This window comes from Meriones unguiculatus, chromosome 17 (genome assembly GCF_030254825.1).
Source record: "Meriones unguiculatus strain TT.TT164.6M chromosome 17, Bangor_MerUng_6.1, whole genome shotgun sequence".
NCBI classification, from domain to species: domain Eukaryota; kingdom Metazoa; phylum Chordata; class Mammalia; order Rodentia; family Muridae; genus Meriones; species Meriones unguiculatus.
The window spans coordinates 98,947,962-98,969,271 of record NC_083364.1 but is presented as its reverse complement, the minus strand read 5'-3'; the positions used below and the strand labels follow the sequence as shown (position 1 = coordinate 98,969,271).

General features: G+C 48.0%; 1 protein-coding gene across 3 annotated transcripts in view; it reads left to right on the top strand.

The window, feature by feature from the left end:
• The window catches only part of Tmprss2 (transmembrane serine protease 2), a 37,199-nt gene extending 20,357 nt beyond the window's left edge, over positions 1–16,842 (top strand). For all 3 annotated transcript variants that reach the window (XM_021660851.2, XM_021660850.2, XM_060370842.1), the window contains 9 exons: positions 673–799; positions 4,193–4,303; positions 8,353–8,396; positions 9,920–10,088; positions 11,525–11,700; positions 12,938–13,033; positions 13,676–13,818; positions 14,201–14,353; positions 15,365–16,842. In XM_021660851.2, the coding sequence (XP_021516526.2) occupies positions 673–799; positions 4,193–4,303; positions 8,353–8,396; positions 9,920–10,088; positions 11,525–11,700; positions 12,938–13,033; positions 13,676–13,818; positions 14,201–14,353; positions 15,365–15,376 (1,031 nt within the window). In that variant the 3' untranslated portion in view covers positions 15,377–16,842. The remainder of the gene's footprint in view (positions 1–672; positions 800–4,192; positions 4,304–8,352; positions 8,397–9,919; positions 10,089–11,524; positions 11,701–12,937; positions 13,034–13,675; positions 13,819–14,200; positions 14,354–15,364) is intronic.
• The last annotated feature ends 4,468 nt before the right edge of the window (positions 16,843–21,310 follow it).

The window sequence follows — 21,310 nt, the reverse complement described above, 5'->3', positions numbered from 1 at the left end:
CAGGCCCCAAGAAATTACTAATATCATTTCTTTTTAGATTTTCTTTTAAAATAAATTTAGAAAAGTTTGTGTAAGTATACTTCTCAGTGTGTGTATGCCACGTGAGTACAGTGTCCCAGGAGGCTAGAAAAGCGGGTACAAGCTGGATTATAGGCTATTTTGAGCTTCCCAGCATGGGTGCTGAGAAGTGACCTTGGGTTCTCTACAAGGGCAGTATGTGCTCATAATGGCCAAGTAACCTCTCCAGTCCTTTCTTAGGTTTTCTAGCCTAGACATTTCATATGCTTGAGGTTGCCTAGTTTGTGGGCTGCTGTGATTTTCTCTCACTTTGTGCCATGCCTTAAAGGCCCAGTTGTGTAATGGTTCTTGTGAGAGCTTCATTCCCACTGACAGCTGGCTGACTTTTCATTATGTCACTTGGCTGTGGCATAGTTTCATCCATGGTGGTTACTATCAGGCTGTGGGCCTCTGGGAAGAATTTATGTCTGAATATCCATTTGGAATTCTTTTAGAATGCTTTTAATAGGGGAAACAGAGGTTCATGCCCCTCTTTGTGTGCAGCCATGGCCTTAGGAAGAAGCTGTGGCATGTGGGCAGTGTGTGGGTAAGGCAGCATATGGAAGATATGGATTAAGAGTTAAGGCCTCATGGAACATCTTTCTCCTTATGCAGTTTGTCTCTATGGACCAAGCTTCACCCTTCAGGTTTACTCATCTCAGAGGAAAGCTTGGTATCCCGTGTGCCAGGATGATTGGAATGAGAGCTACGGGAGAGCAGCATGTAAAGACATGGGATACAAGTGAGTACAGTGCCTCAGAAGGGACATGGTGCCATCACAAAGACACCGACAGTGGACACTTAAAGACCGCCTCTCTAGCTCTCTGTATGTGCCAGGCGCTGAATGCTGTAAACACTTGTCACCTTCCAAAAGCTGGTCTTACAACCAGAGGGCAACCTCATCACCCTGACACTGTTGACCTAGGCTCACTGCCAGCTTTCTGCATCTTTCTTGGCTGCTTGGGAATGTCCGTGTAGTGCTGGGGTTTTTGGAGGAGAGACGAAAAACAAGGCTAACTGTTCGCTTTCTGTCCTTGGAGTTTGTCAGATGAGCTGAACCTTTGTTCTGTTCACTGTAGGTGGGAGCAACTGAAGGCTTTGGACACAGAGCAGACCTAAGCAGAGTCACACAATTTATGATTTCCTTGTTTTTAATTGCTGAGAAGTATTATATTGTATAAAAGTACCACACTTTCTGTATCCATTGCCCCACTGAGGGACATCTAGGTTGTTTCCAGGTTCTGGTTATTACAGATAGAGCTGTTATGAACATGGTTGAGCAAATGTCCTTATTGAATGGTGGGCCGTCTTTTAGATATACACCTAGCAGTGGTATAGCTGGATCTTGAGTTAGCACTATTCCTAATTTTCTGAGGAACCATCAGATTGATTTCCAAAGTTGTTGTTCAAGGTTACAGGCAAATGGTGGGAACTAGAAAGGGTCATCCTGAGTGAGGTAACCCAAAAGTAGAAAGACACATATGATACATACTCACTTATAAGTGGATGTTAGCCATACAACATAAAATGAACATATTAAAATCTATAGCCCTAAAGAAGGTAAATAACAAGGAGGACCCTAGAGAAGACACTTAATCCTCACTCAGAAGGGCAAACAGGATAGACATTGGAAGTAGGAGAAGACAGGGAACAGGACAGGAGCCTTCCACAGGGGGCCTCTGAAAGACTGCCCACCAGGGTATCAAAGGAATTATTGAGACTCATAGCCAAACTTTTGGCAGAGTGCCAGCATCCTTATGGAAGAAGAGGGAAATAGAAAGACCTGGAGGGGCCAGGAACTCCACAAGGAGAACAACAGAGGCAAAATACCTGGGCCCAGGGGGCCCTGCAGAGACTGATACTCCAACTAAGGACCATGTAATGGAGAGAACCTAGACCCCCTGTTCAAAGGAAGCCCATTAGCTGCTCAGTTTCCAAATGAGTTCCCTAGTAGCGGTTACAGGGGTTGTCTCTGAGATGAAATCAGTGGCTGGCTCTTTGATCACCTCCCCCTGGGGGATGCAGCATTGCCAGGCCACAGAGGAAGATGATGCAGCCAGCCCTGATGGGACCTGATAAGCTAGGGTCAGATGGAAGTCCCCTATCAGTGGACTTGGAGAGGGTCATGGGAGGAGATGAGGGAGGGAGGGTGGGATTGGGAGGGAATGAGGAAAGGGGCTACAGCTGGGATACAAAACGAATAAACTGTAACTAACATAAAAAATAAAATTTTAATTAAAAAAAGAAGATGAGGTCCTTCCCTATCAGGGGACTAGGAAAAGGGCATAGAGAGAGAAGAGGGAGGGAGGGTGGAACTGGAAGGAGACAGAAAGGGAGCTTCAGTGGGGATACAAAGTGAATACATTGTAATAAATAAAAATATAAATAAAATTAAATTGCAAAAAAGAATTCCTTCCTACTGGGTGGTGGTGGTACAATCCCAGAACCCAGGAGGCAGAGACAGGAGGAGCTTTGAATTTAAAGGCAGTCTGGTCTACAGAGTGAGTTCCAGGATAGCCAGGGCTACACAGAGAACCCCTATCTCAAAATTAAATAAAAGAAAAAGAAAGACAGACAGGAAGGAAGGGAGGAAGGGAGGGAGGGGGAGAGAGAGAAAGAGAAAGAAAGAAAGAAAGAAAGAAAGAAAGAAAGAAAGAAAGAAAGAAAGAAAGAAAGAAAGAAAGAAAGAAAGAGAGAGAGAGAGAGAGAGAGAGAGAAAAGGGGACAGGGGACAGTGGGCAGGGTTGAGAAAGAATATCTATGGCCATCACTTCCTGGCCAGGGGCTCCAGCATTGCCTAGTGTCTTCTGCTATCACAAAACACTTGAGGGTGGGTACTTTGTAAGTAAGGTTCTGTATTTTAGCCCACCATTCTGAAGGAAATCAAAGCTCATGTGCTGGCTTCTGGTAAAGGCCTTGTGCTGTTTCATCTCATGGTGAGAAAAGTGGGAGAGCTGATGAGCACATGGGAGAGGGGACTGAGCGGGCTGGATCTGCATGGGACAACCTGCTCTCGACAGACTTGTTTTTAAATTTTAATTATTTTTTTAAAATTAATTACAGCTTATTCCTTTGTATCCCAGCTGTAGCTCCCTCCCTCATACCCTCCCAGTCAACTCCTAGAAGAGAATTACTCCCTTTGTGTGGGTGGAGTTGCTGTGACACAAATGTACTTAAAGTTCCTATCTCTTCAACACTGCTGCATCAGTGTGGATTTGGAGCAGACAGACCATGTCTAGACTGTAGCTCTCATGAAGAATTACGGGCCTTAAGCCAGGGAAGAGAGTTGTGATTTTAATGAGGATTTCTTTGCTACGCTATGGAACTGCAGAGTAGCTTAACAGGTTCACTGCTTGCCACGTGGGTGCTGGAAAGCCCATGTAAAAGCCATGGAGGCAAACTGTAGCCTCAGGAATGGAGAGGCAGACACAGGAAGATCTCTGGGGCTTGCTGGCCAGTCCGGATGAGATCCAGATTCAGTAAGAAACCCAGGCTAAAAATAGAAGGTAGAGGGGACTAGAAAGACGGTTCAGCAGAGAAACCAAGTTCAACCCACAGCACCCACACCACCGCTCACAACCATCCAGTTCCTGTGCCTTTGTCTGGCCTCTGAGAACACTAAGCACATGCATGATGCATAGATATATATATGCAGGAAGACACACATATATTACAAAATGCTTTTTTAAATATAAAAAAATAAGGTGGAGAGCAATTGAGGAAGATGCTCAGTGTTGACCTCTTGTGACTCATCTTGTGACTCAGAGTTTTGGGGTACATAGTAATTCTTCCATATCCAGAACCAGCTGGGGATTTTGTAATGGGGCAGACTAACATCTGTGCATTTTGTTGACAGCATGCAACTGGGCATCCTCAACATCCTGTTACCCCGGCTCACCTCGGGTCTGAAACACTGTTGTTGGAAGACTCTAACTGTGCAAGTCTAGGTTTCTGGTCTGCACAATGGCTTTCACACAGCATGCTGAACTTGAACCTGCATTTTGATTCTAGAGTGCTCAGGTGTTCCTTCTGTTGCAGCCGTCATCCAAGGGTGGCTTTATGATGCGGATTGTACTCTGTGAACTGCTATGCCCGAAGCACTGTTTTCAGTAAGATTTTCGGTCTTTTTTTCTAGGAACAGTTTTCATTCTAGCAAAGGGATACGAGACAGCAGTGGGGCAACGAGCTTTATGAAGTTGAATGTGAGCGCCGGCAGCATCGACCTCTATAGAAAACTCTACCACAGGTATGGAGGGCTCCTTCGAGTTGCAGAATTTGTGAAGGATGAGGAGATCCAACAGACACTGCCATCCTGTGTTCCAGGTGGGGTTGTGGAGCGATCTTCACACTGGTGGAGGTTAGAAACAAGACTTGCAGCCACCATGAGTTTATTCTCAGCAACTATCTGGGACATACATGCTGTTTTGCCACTTTGCCATTTTGGTTTCAATCTCTACTTTCTGGCCTACTGTTAGTAATGGCTAACATTGTGAAGTGAGAATAGACTTTTGTTGTTTGTTTGTTTATTCACCAGACCCTGGGAGATACTTCTACTGTGCTAGACTGTATGTTGGCTTTCTGTTACTATAACAAAATGTCTGTTTATAGAGAAAAACATTTTGGTTTTGTTTTGTTGACTCATGCTTTTACAGATAGAAGATCCATATGGCCTGACAAGGTCCCAGAGCCACATCTCAGCATGTCAGGAACATAAGCCCCGTGTGTCCTCTCTTTTTGTTTTTATGAAGCCACTATAGTCTGTCACAAAGACTCCCCCATTCCATGACTTAATTTCAAGGAACCCACAGTTATGTCAAGCCCCTGCTCTCTCAGTACCATTAGCACAGACTCTGGGGCCAATTCTGTGGCATAAGCTCAGAGGGAAAAAAACATATGACACTGTAGCATTGGGCACCAGAAGTCCAAGAGACTTTCTGGCCATTGGCTTCAACCCATGGCTGGCAGTGAGAGAATGCCATGGGATAATGTCTTGGGCTCTGGTGCAAGTAGCTACAACATTTGCTGTACCCAAACAACAGATTATAGGGCTGATGGCTGAGCTGTTGGGAGTTTGGAGGGGGCATAGACAGCCATCATTTGTGCGTGAGTTTACAGGGCTATTGCTCTTCTCTGGATGTTTTTGATGTTGGGGACCCATGATGTCTTTGTGCAGAGACTTCTTCCCACAGGGCCTCATTGCTCTTTTCCGGGTGACTCAGCTGCCTTTAGGGCCAGCTGTCAGGTATTGCGTGTCAGGGCTGGAGAACTACTCACTCTCTCCATCTCTCAACTGAGTGGCTTATCTTCCTGGTAGCAGCCAGGATGGTCTGCTTTAGGTTGGCTGTCCCTGAAAATGTGGCAGGACTGGCCTTGCTGGAGAGCAGCGGCCTGCCAGGTGTTCCATGCACAGAGCTGGGCTTAGCACAGGTGGCATGGTGCTTTTTGTGAGTTGACTGGTTCTTTATCTCCCACAAGGACTCAGGCCTAGGAGAGTCAGCAAGTGTGGAAGGGAGGAGACAGGAGGTGCAGGTTGCTGGTGCAGAAGAGAGCACAGCAGAGGAGGGTTAGGCTCAGGCCATCAGCCTAGGTGAAGCCCTTCCCAGCTGCAGGCTGAGAGGAAAGCTTTGTCTAGGATTGGGCTTTGTGACCCCTTTTCACCTGAGAAAATTTTATGTGACCCCAGGTATATAGGACTATAAGAGAGGTACACACACAAAGCACATGTTTAATGGTAACAAATCATGAAGAAATTTATCTTCAAAGAGTTCCTCTGTATACATATGATTTAAAGATTGAAGCAAATTTGCATATGAATCAGATGGATGCGGTTTGTTTGTGTAGCACAATATAACTTAAAAAGGTCTGTTTAAGTTAACACAGGTCCGTTTTCTGCAATTAAACCTGAATATTTTATACACAGAAATGAGTCATTACAGTAACATTCTACAGCTCGATACACAATCAAAGCTCACATCTAGAAGCTCATGTGAGGCATTTGCAGGCATTCATTGGTGCATATGGCCTGTGTGCCCAGTACAAAGCACCCACGGTGTGCATTCAGATCCAGGGCTTTAGTGAGTCTTATGATGCAGAAGCACCCTCTTTCCAGTTCTTCCTTCTTGAGGCTTCCCAGCTGGCACCCTGGTGGGAGCACAAGGTAGGCAGGACAGGTGATGGGAGCACCTCATTTGAGAGGTTGGAAATGTCCCCATTCAGTGTGTGCATGAGCGACAGTGAAGTGAGCTGGTGCACGTGAGGCTCATCTACCCAGGGCTCTAATGGGACACTGATGGGAGGGCTCTCACTTCTCCACAGAACCATACCTGGCAGGTGATGCCACTGGGGCCTCGGGCTGTGGCCTCTTCTGTGCACCAGGGACAGTGTGTATAGGCTGGAATGCATTGAGTATTTCTTTCTCATGCACAGCATGGGAAGTCTAACTCCCACCCAAGTGACTGCTGTGTTTTGTTACCATCTGTGGCTTACAGGTAAACCCATCCAGGGAAATCAGAAATTTCCATACCACTTCCTAATGGTACTAGTGGATGGCTGCTCATCTGTTTGTAACAGGGCCTTGCTATGTAGCCCAGGCTGGCTCTGGACTGGTGATCCTCCTGCTGCAGACTCTTCAGTGCTGAAATTTCAGGGTTTTCTATCACACCCAGACTAGAGGGGGATTTTAAATTATACAGAGACAAGCAACAACTGGTGCAGCTGTGCCTCACCCTACACCACCATCCTAGTCGGTGCCATAGGTTGAACCCCCTTGTCTGAAATGGTGGGGGCAGAAAGAATTTCCGAGTTCAGATTTTCTTATTTAACCTTTTATTCTTGTGAATCTCACATCATGCACCCAGTCCACTCATCTTCCCATCCGTTTGTACCTGCCCTCCACCCCTGCAACCTTGCCCTCAAAAGAAAAATTCTTGGTGTGGCAGCTGTAGCATGTCCCGGTGTGTCCCATAATACACTCTTTTGTCCACACTTCTTACTTGCAAGTGCTCATTGCAATAACTCATTAGTCTGGTACGAGGCCTCTGGCTTCTGCTACTCTGTCAATACTGGAACCTCACCAGGACTCCTCTCAGATATTCTATTGTTGTCCTGTGTCATGGAGAGCTCGCAGCTTTGGATCTGTAGGACTGGCCCCTTCATGTGCTCCAGAAGTTCATTGATGGGGTAGATGTGGGGGTGTGCCAACCCAGACTCTGGATCTGGGCCTGGGTGGCAGCTAAGCTGGTCAGCCCGCCAGCTCTCCTGAACCTACACTGCTAGGGCGAGCTCTCCAGCTCACCCAGTTAGCTCACCCAGTGCTGCAGCTGGCAAGGGGCAGAGCCAGCTCCTCTGCTCTCATGCCCTCAGGGCCAGCTCACATGTGCCCGTGCCCACAGCTCTATTATGCTGCCCAGGCAAGGTGCAGAGCCCTCTCTCCCAAGGTGCTACAGCTGGTGATGGGAAGAACCAGCTCTCTCTCTCTCTCTCTCATGACCCCAGGGTCTCTCTCATGACCCCAGGGCTGTAAGTGGAAAGGGGCAAGGGTGTGGGGAAGGGCATCTCTCCCTCACCCACACTGCATGGCAGACAAGTTGTGATGGGCCATCTCTCCCACACTCAAGCCCTTAGGGCCGGCTCACCTGTGCCCCTGCAGAGTTTAGATTTTTACAGTACTCCTGTATGAGACATCTTGGGGCTAGGACTCGAATCAAGGACAGAACTCATATATTTCATGTGTTCACCTATTTATTGAAATTTATTTAGTCTGTGTATGTGGTGGGGGTGCTGCCATGGCACACATGTGGGGGTCAGAGGGATTAGTCTTCTCCATGTGGATTCCAGGGATTGAACTGAGATTTCAGACTTTGAGGCTAAGTACCCTTACCCACTGGGCCATCTCTCTGGCTCTTGTGTATATCTTATATGCATAAAATGAAGGTTGTTACATTCTAGCATGACTATGGTTTGTCTGTGAAACTTCACATGTGCTTAGGTGTGAAAGTTTCCATGTGTGGTATCATGTAGGGGCTCCAAAGGTTTAAGATTTTGGCACATGCAGACCAGAAATCAACCTGGATATTTTCTTATTCTTATTGGGAAGCGGCAGAGAGAAAGTAAGCATCATGCCCAAGGCTGCATATCTGCATTGGAGCCTGGTGCTCTGACTGTGCCACTTCTTTGCCACCATCTCCGTGTAGGTTTAGTCACATCAGTTGGGTCATTAGTGATAGTCTGGAGGCCACACTAAGAGAGGGCACCAGTGTCTCCCTGCTTGTGGTGACCAATGTCCCTTCTTTCCAGTGACTCCTGTTCATCCGGTATGGTGGTTTCCTTGCGCTGCATAGGTGAGTACTTCCCAAGGGTGCTTTTCTCTGATTCTGAATAGGATCCAGTTTGTGGCTTTGGGAAAGTGTCCCTGGGTCTTGGGACATGGTGAGGGAAGGCACCCAGGAACCATCAGGGATGTGCCTAAGGGCCTCTTGCTCACACTAGGATCTATGTTTTGGAATTTTGCTGCTCTGTAGTATATACTGAGGGCAGGTGATGGCCTTGCTTTTAGGTGCCACCATGAGTGGGGGACCTTAGTGGCTCCTTCTCCATGAAGCAGAGGGATAGTTGGCAAGCTGTGTATGAGCCTGAAGCTTTTGCAGCAGTGACCTGGCCTAGGCCAAAGCTAGAACAGTGTCGTAGTCTTCTACTGGGGCACACAGCTTCCTGAGGAGAGCCACCGCACCAGGCATCATGCCTTCTACCTTCACTCAGGAGTTTGCATGATGGCTAAATGGGCTCTCTCTCTCTCTCTCTCTCTCTCTCTCTCTCTCTCTCTTTCTTTCTCCCCTCTCTCTCTCCTCTGTGTGCTCTCTCATGTGTGTGAACTACTCATGGGCCCACACACTAGGTAAGTATAGATGGCCAGCCCAAACTTGGGACTTGAAGCCCAGCTTTTAGCAAAGGAGCTCTGAGTCTGCTCAATGTCCCCAGTAGCTATTGCACAGCCAGGAGGGCATGACTGTTAGCCCTTTGCCCACATGTGCCTCATGGGTTCTTAGTCACTTGAAGCGGTGCAGGAGGTGCTTACAGGATGCTTCCAGAGTCCTGTGCTGAGATGTATCTGCTCAGCTAGTACCCTACACCAGCCTCTAGCCTGGGGACCTCAGCATATCAGTAAGTCTCCAACATCTACTTTTCATATTTCCTTGGCATCTCTCAACAGAGAACTTGCCCCACACCTGTGAAGTTTCTAGAACCCGACCCCACCTTCGGGCCAGGCTCACCTGAAGAAGGTCTCCCTCTGTGTGAAACAACTGGTCAGCAAAGAACCTCTGTTTCTTATTTGGGGGGGGAGCTCAACCTTCATTCACCCCAGTTGCCGCCACCTCCTTGCTCAGGCCCCACCTCCTCACTTACCTCACACATGACCTCACCTCCTCTCATCTCACCTTTTTATCACCGCTGAAGTCCTCACTGTCCTCTTCACCCATCTCAGCTTCATCTACCTCTCTCTTCTTTGCTCAGAAGTCTGGGGATGGGAAGCTGAGTGTATCAGTCTCTTTGAGAAACCTGTTACCCGGGACCTTCCCAATCCTGCCAGAGATCTGATGAGCTCAGGTCGCAGTAAGAATTAGCCTGTGGTCCAGCCAGGAAAGGAGTGGCCCTTGGGAACCTAGGAGAGCATCTAGCCACCACTTGCTTATTCAAACTCCTAATAATAGGGCAAGAGAAGCAGCAAGCATCACCTTCCAGTGGCCCCACTACTTGGTGAGGCCAGGGAAAGGCTGCTGAGCAGAGCACATATGGTTGGCTTTGTGCTAGTCCTGGTGTTTTCTGCTCTGTTGACTGTAACCTGACATGTGCTTGTCCCCCTCAGATTGTGGGATTCGCTCAGTGAGACGTCAGAGCAGGATTGTGGGTGGATCCATTGCATCACTTGGAGACTGGCCCTGGCAGGTCAGCCTGCACGTTGAAGGCGTCCATGTCTGCGGAGGCTCCATCATCACCCCTGAGTGGATTGTGACAGCTGCCCACTGTGTGGAAGAGTATGTCTTCCTATGAGGTCTGGGATAAAAAGGTGGAGTCATAAGGCCCAGACTCTGAGTTTGCAGTATGGCTCCACCACTGTGTGACCCATGCCAAGCTGTGTGGAAGCTCCTATGCCCTGTGTGTAATGGGCTGACTGCTGCTGGGTGAGGGACATATGCCCTGCCGGTGCACAGCCTCACCCGCTCATCAGACAAATGTGCCCATGGTCTTTCCTGCTTGCTGCTGCATCCCAGCCTGGCATAGGGATGATTATCAACAGCACTGTGACTGGATGTGCTCCAGCTGCTGTCTTCTCAGTTCTGTCTACAAGTTCTGACAGACTGCTCTATCAGTCTTATTTCTCCTGGATGCTTATCTCAGGGCATAGCCCACTTTGGCAACCTCACAGTGCCCTAGTAGGTACTCTGTATAGACACTCTCAGTTTTGGTATTGTTCTTACAGATGGGCAAGAAGGGTGAGGACAGCCATACTGTGTAGTATCAGCTCTTTTGGAAAACAATGTTCCCATTCTGATTTTCCTTCTCCCTTCCTCCCTCCCTCATTTCCTCCCTTTCTCCTTCCCTTCCTCCCTTATGCTTCCCCCTCCCTCCTTCCATTCCTCCTTCCCCCTTCCATCACTCCCGCTCTCCTATTCTTCTATCCATCCGTCTCCCTCTCTTCCTTCCACCTCTTTCCTTTCTTCCCTTCCTTCCCAAAGGTTCTGTTATGTGGCTCAGGCTGACCTTAGCTCTGGAGTGCAGGGGTGTACCACATTTCCATATCACACCTTCTTTATTAGCCAGATTTGGGGCACTTGTTGCCCTAAGTGAGGCTCAGCCTGGCTCAACTCCTTGCCCAGCCATTCTCTGGCTGTGTGGCCTTGGGCAGATGACTCAGTGTCTCTCAGCCTATGCACCACATAGGAGTGCCCTCCTCCTCCTCCTCCTTCCAGCACTGCTAGGAGGTTAGGGAAGCCATCTTACCTGGGAGTGTTCTTTCCTTCCTCTTATATCCCAGATTCTGAGATCCCTCTGGTAGCTGAAATTTCCCTAAAATCCCAAAGAAAACCCCAGATGAAAGAAGAACAGGACTGGTATTAGACTCCAAGTTCACTGGTGCACAGTTATTAAGCCCTCACTGTGTCTCGGTAAATGCTCTGATTACTGAGACCCAGTCTTGTCAGAAATACGATTTTAAGTCTCACAGAAGGGTGCCAGCCCTATTTGTGGGCTGGTACTGAAGACAGGAGAAGGAACAGAGCCTTCAGGGAGCTAATCAGCATCAGGGGGCTGTGGGAAGGTGGGAGGGAAGCCTCCTGCGCAGTCTCAGTCTGTGGCTTGGGGTGGTCATCTTACCCCCCGCCCCAGATTCAGCACATGGGTCTTAAAGATTGAAGGGAGCACCTCTCAGCGGTGGTCCCGGGTTTCCAGGTGCTGTCCCTCTGTCTTTCAGACCCCTCAGCAGCCCAAGGTACTGGACAGCATTCGTGGGAATTTTAAGACAGAGTCTCATGTTCTATGGAAGTAGACACCAGGTAGAAAAAGTGATTTCCCATCCAGATTACGACTCTAAGACCAAGAATAATGACATCGCTCTCTTGAAGCTGCAGACGCCTCTAGCGTTTAATGGTATGTGATCCCAGCCCACTAGAGGGCAGTACCACTTCCTAGTTGCGCTTGTCGGAGATGGCTTCAAACATTTGCTAAGTGTTCCTGTGGGGTGAGGCCATCTGATTGATAATTTGTAAAGATTACTGCTTTTAACAATGTTTAAGTTATTTTTAAACTTTCGTGTGTATGGGTGTTTTGCTCACAAGTATGTTTGTGCACTACTTGTGCGCCTGGTGCCCACAGGAGCCAGAAGAAGGTGCCACATTGCCTGGCACAGTTGTAAGCCACCATGTGAGTGCTAGACTCAAACATGGGTCCTCTGGAAGAGCAGCCAGTGCTCCTAACCACTGAGCCATCCCTCCCAAGACAACTGTTTTTCTTTTCAACAAATATGTTCTAAAAGCAAGATATTTTAAAATTAAAATGTAGACTCATAGCTTTTTAAAAATGTGTTTCCTCCAATATTTTATAAGGATATAGGAATCACTCAAATGGTAATAGTATATTTTAAAAAGAACTTTAATAAATTCTTCCATTAAAGAATAGTCTGTTTTCAAGCTATTTTCTTTTTTAAAAATATACTTTAGAATTCATTCTTTGAGATTTTGATAATGTATACAATGCATTTTGATTCTGGGGAGAGAGAGAATGGGCTCTGTAGCTTGGGTTGGTCATTCTATGTAGCCATGTATGATCTCAAGTTTCTGATCCTCCTGCTTCCACCTCATGAGCTCTGGGATTATAGGCATGTGCTACCATGCCTATAATGTCTGGTTTTATGAGAGATAGAATCCAGGCCTTTGTGTATGTAAGTCCCTTCCTTAGCTTCTGATTACCCTCTTCCTAGTCCATGCAATAACACAGAATATTCTAGAATCTACAAGTGATAACAGATTTCCTCTCTCCTGAACTGCTTATATTCAAGCTGGGGAGCAACTCACACACAAAATGGCAGCTCTTTGAGATGGTGTGGCTTTGGGACAAGCTGGAGCCGTCAGCTTCAATGATCACAAGTGATCACAAGTCCTCTCCATGCTCTGTCACCTGGAGGCCTGTGTGCTGTGCTATAATGCTTAATTCCAGATATGAGTAGCAAATGAGGATCTGCCTTACTTGTCAAGAAGTAGGCCTTCCAGGGTGTGAAGGAGAGGTCCAGGTCTAGCTTTCTGGGCAGGGTAATTGCATGGGACAACCAGGAGAGACTCTCACAGAGGCCCTCTAGGCCTGGATAACTCACCCTTTGCTATTTAAACAGATGTGGTGAAGCCAGTGTGTCTGCCAAACCCAGGAATGATGCTGGACCTAGCCCAGGAGTGCTGGATTTCAGGGTGGGGGGCGACCTATGAGAAAGGTGAGGCTTCGGGGCGCACAGGATGGGGCGTTGATTCCACAGTAGGACATCTTCATTTGGATCCCAATTCAGTTTTCCAGTGACTTTGGACAATGTACCTAAGCTATGTACCTTGCTTTTCTCATTTGAGTAACAGAAAACATCAAATTAGCCTGACCTAGCACATAGAAAAAGGGCTTGGTATTGTGGTGGACTAAGAGAATATACTAGTTATCTCATTCCTGTGACAAAATTCTTGACAAAAGTAACTCAAGGGAAGAAATACTGAGTATTCACAGTTTGAAGGTGGAGTCCATCAGTGTGGGAAGGGCAGGGCATCAGGAGCAGAAGATGGTGGGTCACACGCACATAGTGAAGGTGCAGAAAGATGAATGCTGAGACTCAAGCTCATTCAGCCTGGGACCCACCCGTGGAATGGTGCCACACTTCCTTAGAGCATTCTCCCTCCTCAGTTTGCCCACTCTAGCTGTTCCCTCAGAGTCATGCTCAGAGGTTTGTCTCCTAGAAGATTCTAGATCCTGTCAGTCAGTGTTAACCTTTACAGGGAGGGAGGAGGGAGAGGGTGTGTGATCATCTCCATGGAGTGCCGGCTTCTTGAGGAAGATGCCCACAAGAGCTGCTGGCTGATGCCTCTGTTGTTAGGAAAGACCTCGGACGTGCTGAATGCTGCCATGGTACCCTTGATCGAACCCTCCAAATGTAATAGTAAATACGTATACAACAATCTTATCACACCAGCCATGATCTGTGCCGGCTTCCTGCAGGGCTCTGTCGACTCTTGTCAGGTAATTGTGAGTTTTTATTCAACCTTTGAGTGCTGGGATCAGAGATATCTCCCAGGGACAGAGGGCCAGCTGGGAACAGCTGTGGGGAGGGGTGGCCCCTCTGGCAGAAGCCAGTTCTGTACACACTATGTTCTCCAGAGAAGTGTTTGTTTGGCAAGTGTTGGTGTAGTTGAGGTGTGTTCTGCCAAGCATTTGCTAACAGCTAGCTGGCATGGACCAGTGTCATCTTTTGGATTATGTCTCTGTGACCATTGCCTTCTGCTGAGGAGGCAGACCTATACCCCCTCTCATGTCCAGAGACTCTGTGTCCTTTCTGCATGATTCATGGTGGCCAGTGTGTTTTGGTGTGTTTCTCTTCTCAGTAACTTGCTGTGTTCCCCAGGGAGACAGTGGAGGGCCGCTGGTTACTTTGAAGAATGGCATCTGGTGGCTGATTGGTGACACGAGCTGGGGCTCAGGATGTGCCAAGGCATACAGACCTGGAGTATACGGGAACGTGACAGTATTTACAGACTGGATCTATCAACAAATGAGGGTAACTTCCTCAGCTCCTGGGCTGTCTATTTCCTTGAATTCAAGTCAGAGCTCTGGGAGTGGTGCACCGTGGCAGGAAGCAGACACTTCCATGGCCTGAGCTGCTCCTGGAGCACCTTTCACCCCTCTGTTCCAGGTGCCCCCATCCCTTGGAATTCCCAACCCCTCTATATGCTCTCCTGAGCCTATGGTGCCTGCATACATGTGGGGAGGGGTACTCATTGGCCTTCCTGCTAGTGCTGATGGCAGAGCTGAACTCAGAGAACCGTCTTGGCTCCACATTTTAGCGCGGGGTCGGCAGAGCCAGGCACCCAACCAGCCTTTACTCACTTGCATACTTAGGAGAGGAAGAGTTAGAATGGCAGTCTTCCTCAAACGGGTTTCTTGAGGGGCATTGTATTCATGTTCAGAGGGGGAGAGACCCAGCCTGGGGCCAGGGGAGGTTGCATAGCAAGAACAAGCCCAAGAGTTCCTGTGGTCCTACTCTCCTAGTTCAGCAAAACAGTCTTTTGGAGCTCCAGCCTCTTCCATCTCAGTGATGGGAAAGATGGTCTGCTTAGAAATGGACTCGTTAGGAGGGCTTCCTAGAGAAAGAGTATGTCCCCTCTTGAAGGGAAGTCCTCTCCTGGCAGAGAAGAGTTGAGAACACATAGCCAGACTATGCTGAGGGGTACAAAGAAGAGGCTGGAGGGAGTGGCAGAATGGAGGGGTCTGAGCAATTAAGCCTGAAGGCTGCTCAGCATGAACTTGGGGAAGGAGAGTGCTGAATGGGTTGGGGATACCACAGGTAAGAATGGAGCACCTCATGAGGTACACCTTGAGGTAGGTTGTGGTCTGAGCCAACACAAGCACAGGTGCAGAGGCCCTGTGCTTCTGCACCTGTGGTCTGAGCTCAACTGCAGAAGTCTGTAAGGCCAGTGCTTAGACTCTGGGTCCCTCACACTGTCAGGGGAAAAATACAGCTTTGTCTGTCTTAGGTGAGTAACCTCCTCTCTTCTTCCTGTTTGCACAGGCGAACAGCTAATCCACGTGGCCTTTGTCCCTGACTGCCTTTGTCTTCGACATCCTTCTGCAAGAAAACCAAGGGGATGATTTTTAACTCCCTGAACAATGTACCTTTTGAGATGATTCAAAGGGCCTTTTACTTTTATTAAACAGTGACTTTCTGTGCTCGCTGATCCTGTGCGGGCTTCAGTGCCCCACCCCCAGGCCACTTCTGCAGCTCCCATCAGTCTGGATACTGATGGGTTTGGGCACACAGGGCCAAGTGCAGAGGAGGGTGGCATTCTCGTAGGATTCCTTTTTGGCTCACACTCAGGCCTCTTTTGGATGAGTAAGGACTATGACCTCTGAGTAGCCTGATGGCCTGAGAAAGAGTAGGGAGGCCAGGGGCCCAGGGACAGACACCCTGAGAGAGAGCTACCTCTCCCTAGCCTGTGGCCCAGATCTCCTGTGCAGTTTGGGCTGGTCATGCTATGATGATTTCATTAACAGCCTGGGTGAACATGGCCAGGAGTAAAGGGCTTGCTCTCCTGCATGTTGACATGACACCCTCTTCCAAGTGTGACAGAGCCTTTGCCAGGCTGAGGGCCTAAGCGGAACCCTCAGAACAAGAAGCTAATGATGGCATGTTCTTGGCTACCTGTCTCTTGGGTGAGCTCTACACAGTGTGGTTAATTCTGTTTTTTGGCTCCCCACTATTGTTTCTCTCAGCCTCTCAGAGCCTGAAACTCACTTCTTAGCCTTAGCAACAGGAAAAGTCTGGTAGCTGATGGAGCCTGCATTTTTTGGTTAGACATCTAGAGGCTGAGTCCATCAGAATCAGGGGCACTGATTCCATTCACCTTGCTTCTGGGTCATGTTTCTTCTCTTACTACCTCACTGAACCTGGAGCACTAGCCTGGATGAATGTCTGGAATTCAGAGCTCAGCTTCATTTGGACTGTGTGATTGTGCCTCAGACATTAGACCTCCTCCAGATGGTTAGGTTGCTCTGTAGACTGGGGATGGGGTTACAATTTCCAAGCTTGGGGCAAAGATGAAAAAGAAGAGGTCATTGTTCTCTGTCCTCTCTAGCCCTGGGAATACCATGCCAGAATTACCAAATATGAAGAATGAAATGTCTTACCTGTGGTGATGCTCAGCCTCCTTCCCTCTGTCTGGTTCTCCAGAAGGCGTGGATGGGTCATGGCTGAGACTCTATCTTTACTGGGGAGGGTCTCCTACTCAGGGAGGGGTTGCATTCCATGTGCAGAAAATTCCCTCATGCTTCCTCTGGGAGCAGCACCCTAGGGACCTTCTCAGATGCAATGCTGTACGGTACCTACTTTCAGAGTAAATGTGCAAGCACCTTGAGGTGTGAGAACATGTCCTCTCCTCAGCTCTCCTGTCTGTGCTGTTGTTTGTTTGTTTGTTTTTTTTCCTGCTTTGTGTCTGAACTGTGAGATTCCACTGTGAAATATATGAATAAAGTATATAATTTTTTTCTTTATTCATTTGCTCTGTAGTTGTGCCCGAGGGGCAGGGCCAAGCTACAGTTCCTAGTTTGGGAAGGGTGGTAGTGTTGCTGCTGGGTTGGGAAGAGATGGTATCTGAGCTCTAGCCCAGCACTATAGAGGCATTGTAATCCATGAACATGGCTGCTCTGGCAAGGGATCACATCCAAAGGCCTAGGTCTGTGTGATCTGGTTGGAATACAGGCATGCCACACACGTTTAATCTCTCTGGCTGGAATACAGATACAATCTTAGTACAAATCTTTAAGAAAGTAGAAGAAAACAACCATGCTTGAAAGTTACCTCTAATTGAGGGACAAACAAAGTGATGAATAAGAGAAGAATTTGACAGAATGGGTCAGAGATAGGATATTCCCAACTCTCACAAGAACAGCACAGGAAAGAGAAGCTATTTAAGAGCAGCGCAGGAAAAGTCAGTTGGGAGTCAGTGCAAGGAGTGCAGTGCAGTTGAGTTCTTTCCTGATTCAACCTGGCTTCTCTCAGCTTCTTAATGAATTATTCTGCTTGTCCTCTGCCATCTTTCTTTCTTTCTTTCTTTCTTTCTTTCTTTCTTTCTTTCTTTCTTTCTTTCTTCCTTCCTTCCTTCCTTCCTTCCTTCCTTCCTTCCTTCCTTTCTTTCTTTCTTTCTTTCTTTCTTTCTTTCTTTCTTTTGTTCCTTCCTTCCTTCCTTCCTTTCTTCCTTCCTTCCTTCCTTCCTTCCTTCCTTCCTTCCTTCCTTCCTTTCTTCTCTCTCTCTCTCTCTCTCTCTCTCTCTCTCTCTCTCTCTCTTTCTTTTGACAAGGTTTTCCTGTGTATCCCAGGCTGCACTGGACTTGTTTTGTAGACCAGTCTGGCCGTGAACTCACAGCAATCCACCTGCCTCTGCCTCCCTAAATGATGGAACTTAAGGTGGGCACCACCACTAACAGGCTGGCAGTTTGTTCTAATCTGGCTCCTTATTCTCTGGCTTCAGCTGCCTCTGCTGACCTGAACACAGCCCCCAAAGTCAAACTCCAAGAACCACTATCACCACCACTTCATCCTCATTCCTTGCTCACAGCTCCTTGGCCTTGGAAAGGAGCAGATCAGGCACCTGGTAAAGATTATTTATGTCAGCTGTCATGTGGAGGTGCTTAGCTCCAGGCTCCCACATCCTCAGGCAACCCCAGCCTACACTGAATTCAGCATCTGCATCCTGTGGCTTCTTCCCAAAGTCGCAGATGGTTCATGTTGACAATGTTCACTCCTCTTCCCTGCAGATGGAACTATGGACAGGAAGGAGAAGGGTGGATGTGATCTACAAGACAGCTAAAAGTCACTCTGCTTGGGGTTCTTAGCAGTTGTGTGTTTCTGCTGTGACACTGTTCTCTCATCTTACCTTCTGCCAGGGCCTTCTGTATTCCAGGATAGCCTCAGACTACATAGGTAGGTCAGTAGGTAGGTAGATAGGTAGATAGAATAGATAGATAGATATGTAGATATGTGGATAGAGGACCTTGTCCTTTCTCCTATATCCAGAGTGCTAGAATCACAGTCATGTATCACCACACCTGGTTTTATGTGGTTCTGGGAGTGGAACCCAGAGCTTCCTGGGTGTTAGTAAGCACTCTACCAATGGAGCGCCATCTCTGTCCCTAATCACTATATTTAATATACCCTGTAGATTCCTCATCACTGAAGCCACATCCATCAGCCTCATAGCTCAGCCTGAACAAACCTTCCCTAACATGTTCCCATTAGCTGCTTCTTTCTTCTTGGGCTGAGGATACATCACAGATATGCAGCACTGTTGAGGGCTGTTCAACAGCAAAATTATGATGAAAATGCAAACACACAAAAAGAGAATTTACGGTGGTAAATAGCTGTGAGAAGGACTTGCCTCAGTGTGTGCTAGAATAGCAAAGTGCCAGCTGCTGGCCACCACTGGAACATTTGGATTTGGAGATGCAGATTTCTGCCTTGGGGTTACTACCAACCTTTAGTGAGAGAAATTCCCAAATCAGACATTGGGGACAGTGAAAAGTGATGCTGGTTTAATGTGTTCCCATGGGCAAAGAAGTTAGGATGTTTCCTTTTTCCATGTTGGAAAACTTCATCTTAGGCTGGTTTCATTTGTGTGTGTTGCTGGTTTCACTTGAAAGACTAAGCCAAGAGCAACAAGATGTGGGAAACACTGATGTTGGTGTAGCTCAACACCACTGTTAATTTTCTGAGCGTAAGTTAACCCAGCCTCTCATTACAGTACAAGTCAGCACTGGTAGCTTCTTACAACTAGGCAAAGAACTGAACCCAGCTTTGAAATGATCACTGGTTTCTGAGTTTGGGGATGATAGTCTGCCCCCAGATCATATCCCTGGTGTTCTCCCTCATCTGGATCCCTGATTTCAAGGTTATTTTTCATTCAGGCCAAGGCTGTGGTTCCAGAGGCACACCTGCCTAGAGCAGATCTGTCCAGTCACAGTGCAGAGGGGTGGCAATGTGGTGTGATGTGACCCAGGGTCACTTGGGTGGTGCAGTGTTTGACAAGGGCTTTAATCTCTGTTCTTGGAAAGAAGCCTTGAGATGTCCCTCAGAGGCAGCTGCTGGCTCATCCCAAATCCAACAGCCTGCAGTGGTGGTACTTGAATGCCAACAAGCTGAAACACTAAAGCATCCTCTATGTGGACAAAGGGGACTGACTCACCACTGACTGACAGTTCTCTGCCTGGCCTGGATACCAGGGTCAGTTCTCTGGGAGAAGAATAAAGGATCTTATGAGGCAGCATCCCAGCTGTGTTTCTCTCAGACTCATTGTCACCTGGTATTGGGTTACACTAACATTAACTTTCCTCCTTGAGACCAGGCTTGCTGTGTGGGAGTCTGCTGGCTGGCAAATATCTGCTCCATTTGAAGAGGATTTATAGAAAACAGGCCTTTGAAAATAAGTCCACATGGATTCCCATCACACAACATGGGTTGATCTCCTGCAGCATGGAGACCCAGTGTTCTAAAAAGCTGAGGCATTCTACTGTTCATATCTGTCCAGGCCTCCTCTTACTACCCTTAATACACAAAACATACACACTCTGTAATATTCACCAATGCCCACTCTATAATACTCATCTTCCTGGATTGAGGGTCCAGGAGAAGATAAACTACAAGTTCTAGCACCATGTCAGGCAGGTGGTACACAGCAAGTGACAATAGCTCGGGCATGATTGTCATCCTGGAGGCACTGATGAGCTTTGGCCTGAGCCTAGCCTCTCCTGCTGCTAGAATCTTGTAGAGGGATCCCATGGGCCTCACTCTCAGTTCTGATCATGGAGATAGAGTCCAGACACTTGTTATTTATGGCCCATAAGGAACATCCTGCTGGCCCTCTGGGAGAACCACACCCAGCAGGCTACCTCCCCATAAGCTTCCTTCTTTATAGTACAGACTCTCACCTGGTCCCCTCACCCTCTCTCTATATCCAGGAAACCAGCGCAGCCTGGCAAGGTCCACCTGATATTTGGATGCCTCTATTTCTGGCCCATCAGAAACTAATGCTCCTCTATAATACCCTCTGGGCTTGGGCATGGAAAACTCCTCAGGTACCAGGCTCTCAGGAGACAGAGGTCACATCTGTTGGCTTGAGTGAGAGTTTACACATCCTGCCCACATTAATCTCCCAGAATCCTCTGTTGATGAGAGGCTCAGGTACTTCAAGCTCCAGTTCATAGTCAATCTCTGGGAGCTCCAGTGACCATGAGAATGGCAAGCAGTCAACCAGCACTAGGAAGGACTATTGTTGTCACCAAGCCCAGGCTAGGAAATTATACATAGGCAGTGGCCATTGTCTACCTAGCATCCTTCTTGCATGCAAATTAGTGGTGGTAGTTTTGAAGGTTAGAAGATACACAGAGTAGGTTCTGTTTGGGAGGGCACAGGGTGGCTAGTCAACTCTGCCCAGCTCCCACCTAGGAGCTGTGGCTATGCAGCAGGCCTGAAGGCACCCCTTCTGCACCCTTCCATCCCCCTCCACCTCCAATCCTCACCCCAGAGCAGGCAGTTCTTGAGGCCGTCAGTTTTTCTGGATGTCTATAAAAAGAAGCCTGCTCCCCATGTCCTTCATCATGTTTCTGGGAGAATGTCTCTCAGCTCCATGTTCGTCCCTGCCGGGGGCGTCTTTTCCTTTCAGGGCCTGGCATTCTTGATGCTTTAGTGCTTCAATAGACCTGGTGTCAGGGCCTCTATTGGGCATCTGTCTCCAGCCAGTGTTGTAACCTACACCCAAGGCCTCCTAACCTTGAGGTCAGGAAGTTCTGTGTGGATTTGGAGCTGGGTTCTGGGAGAGTCTCTCCGAAGCTAAGGCTTGTGTCTATTCATCTCCCAGTTACAGAGGGACTCTGCAACTCTCCTAGCTGGTTTTCTAGCTGACATGCTTTTACCCTGGATGGCTTCTCTACCATAGCTGGGCATGCAGAGGCCCCTGCAGCTTCTGCT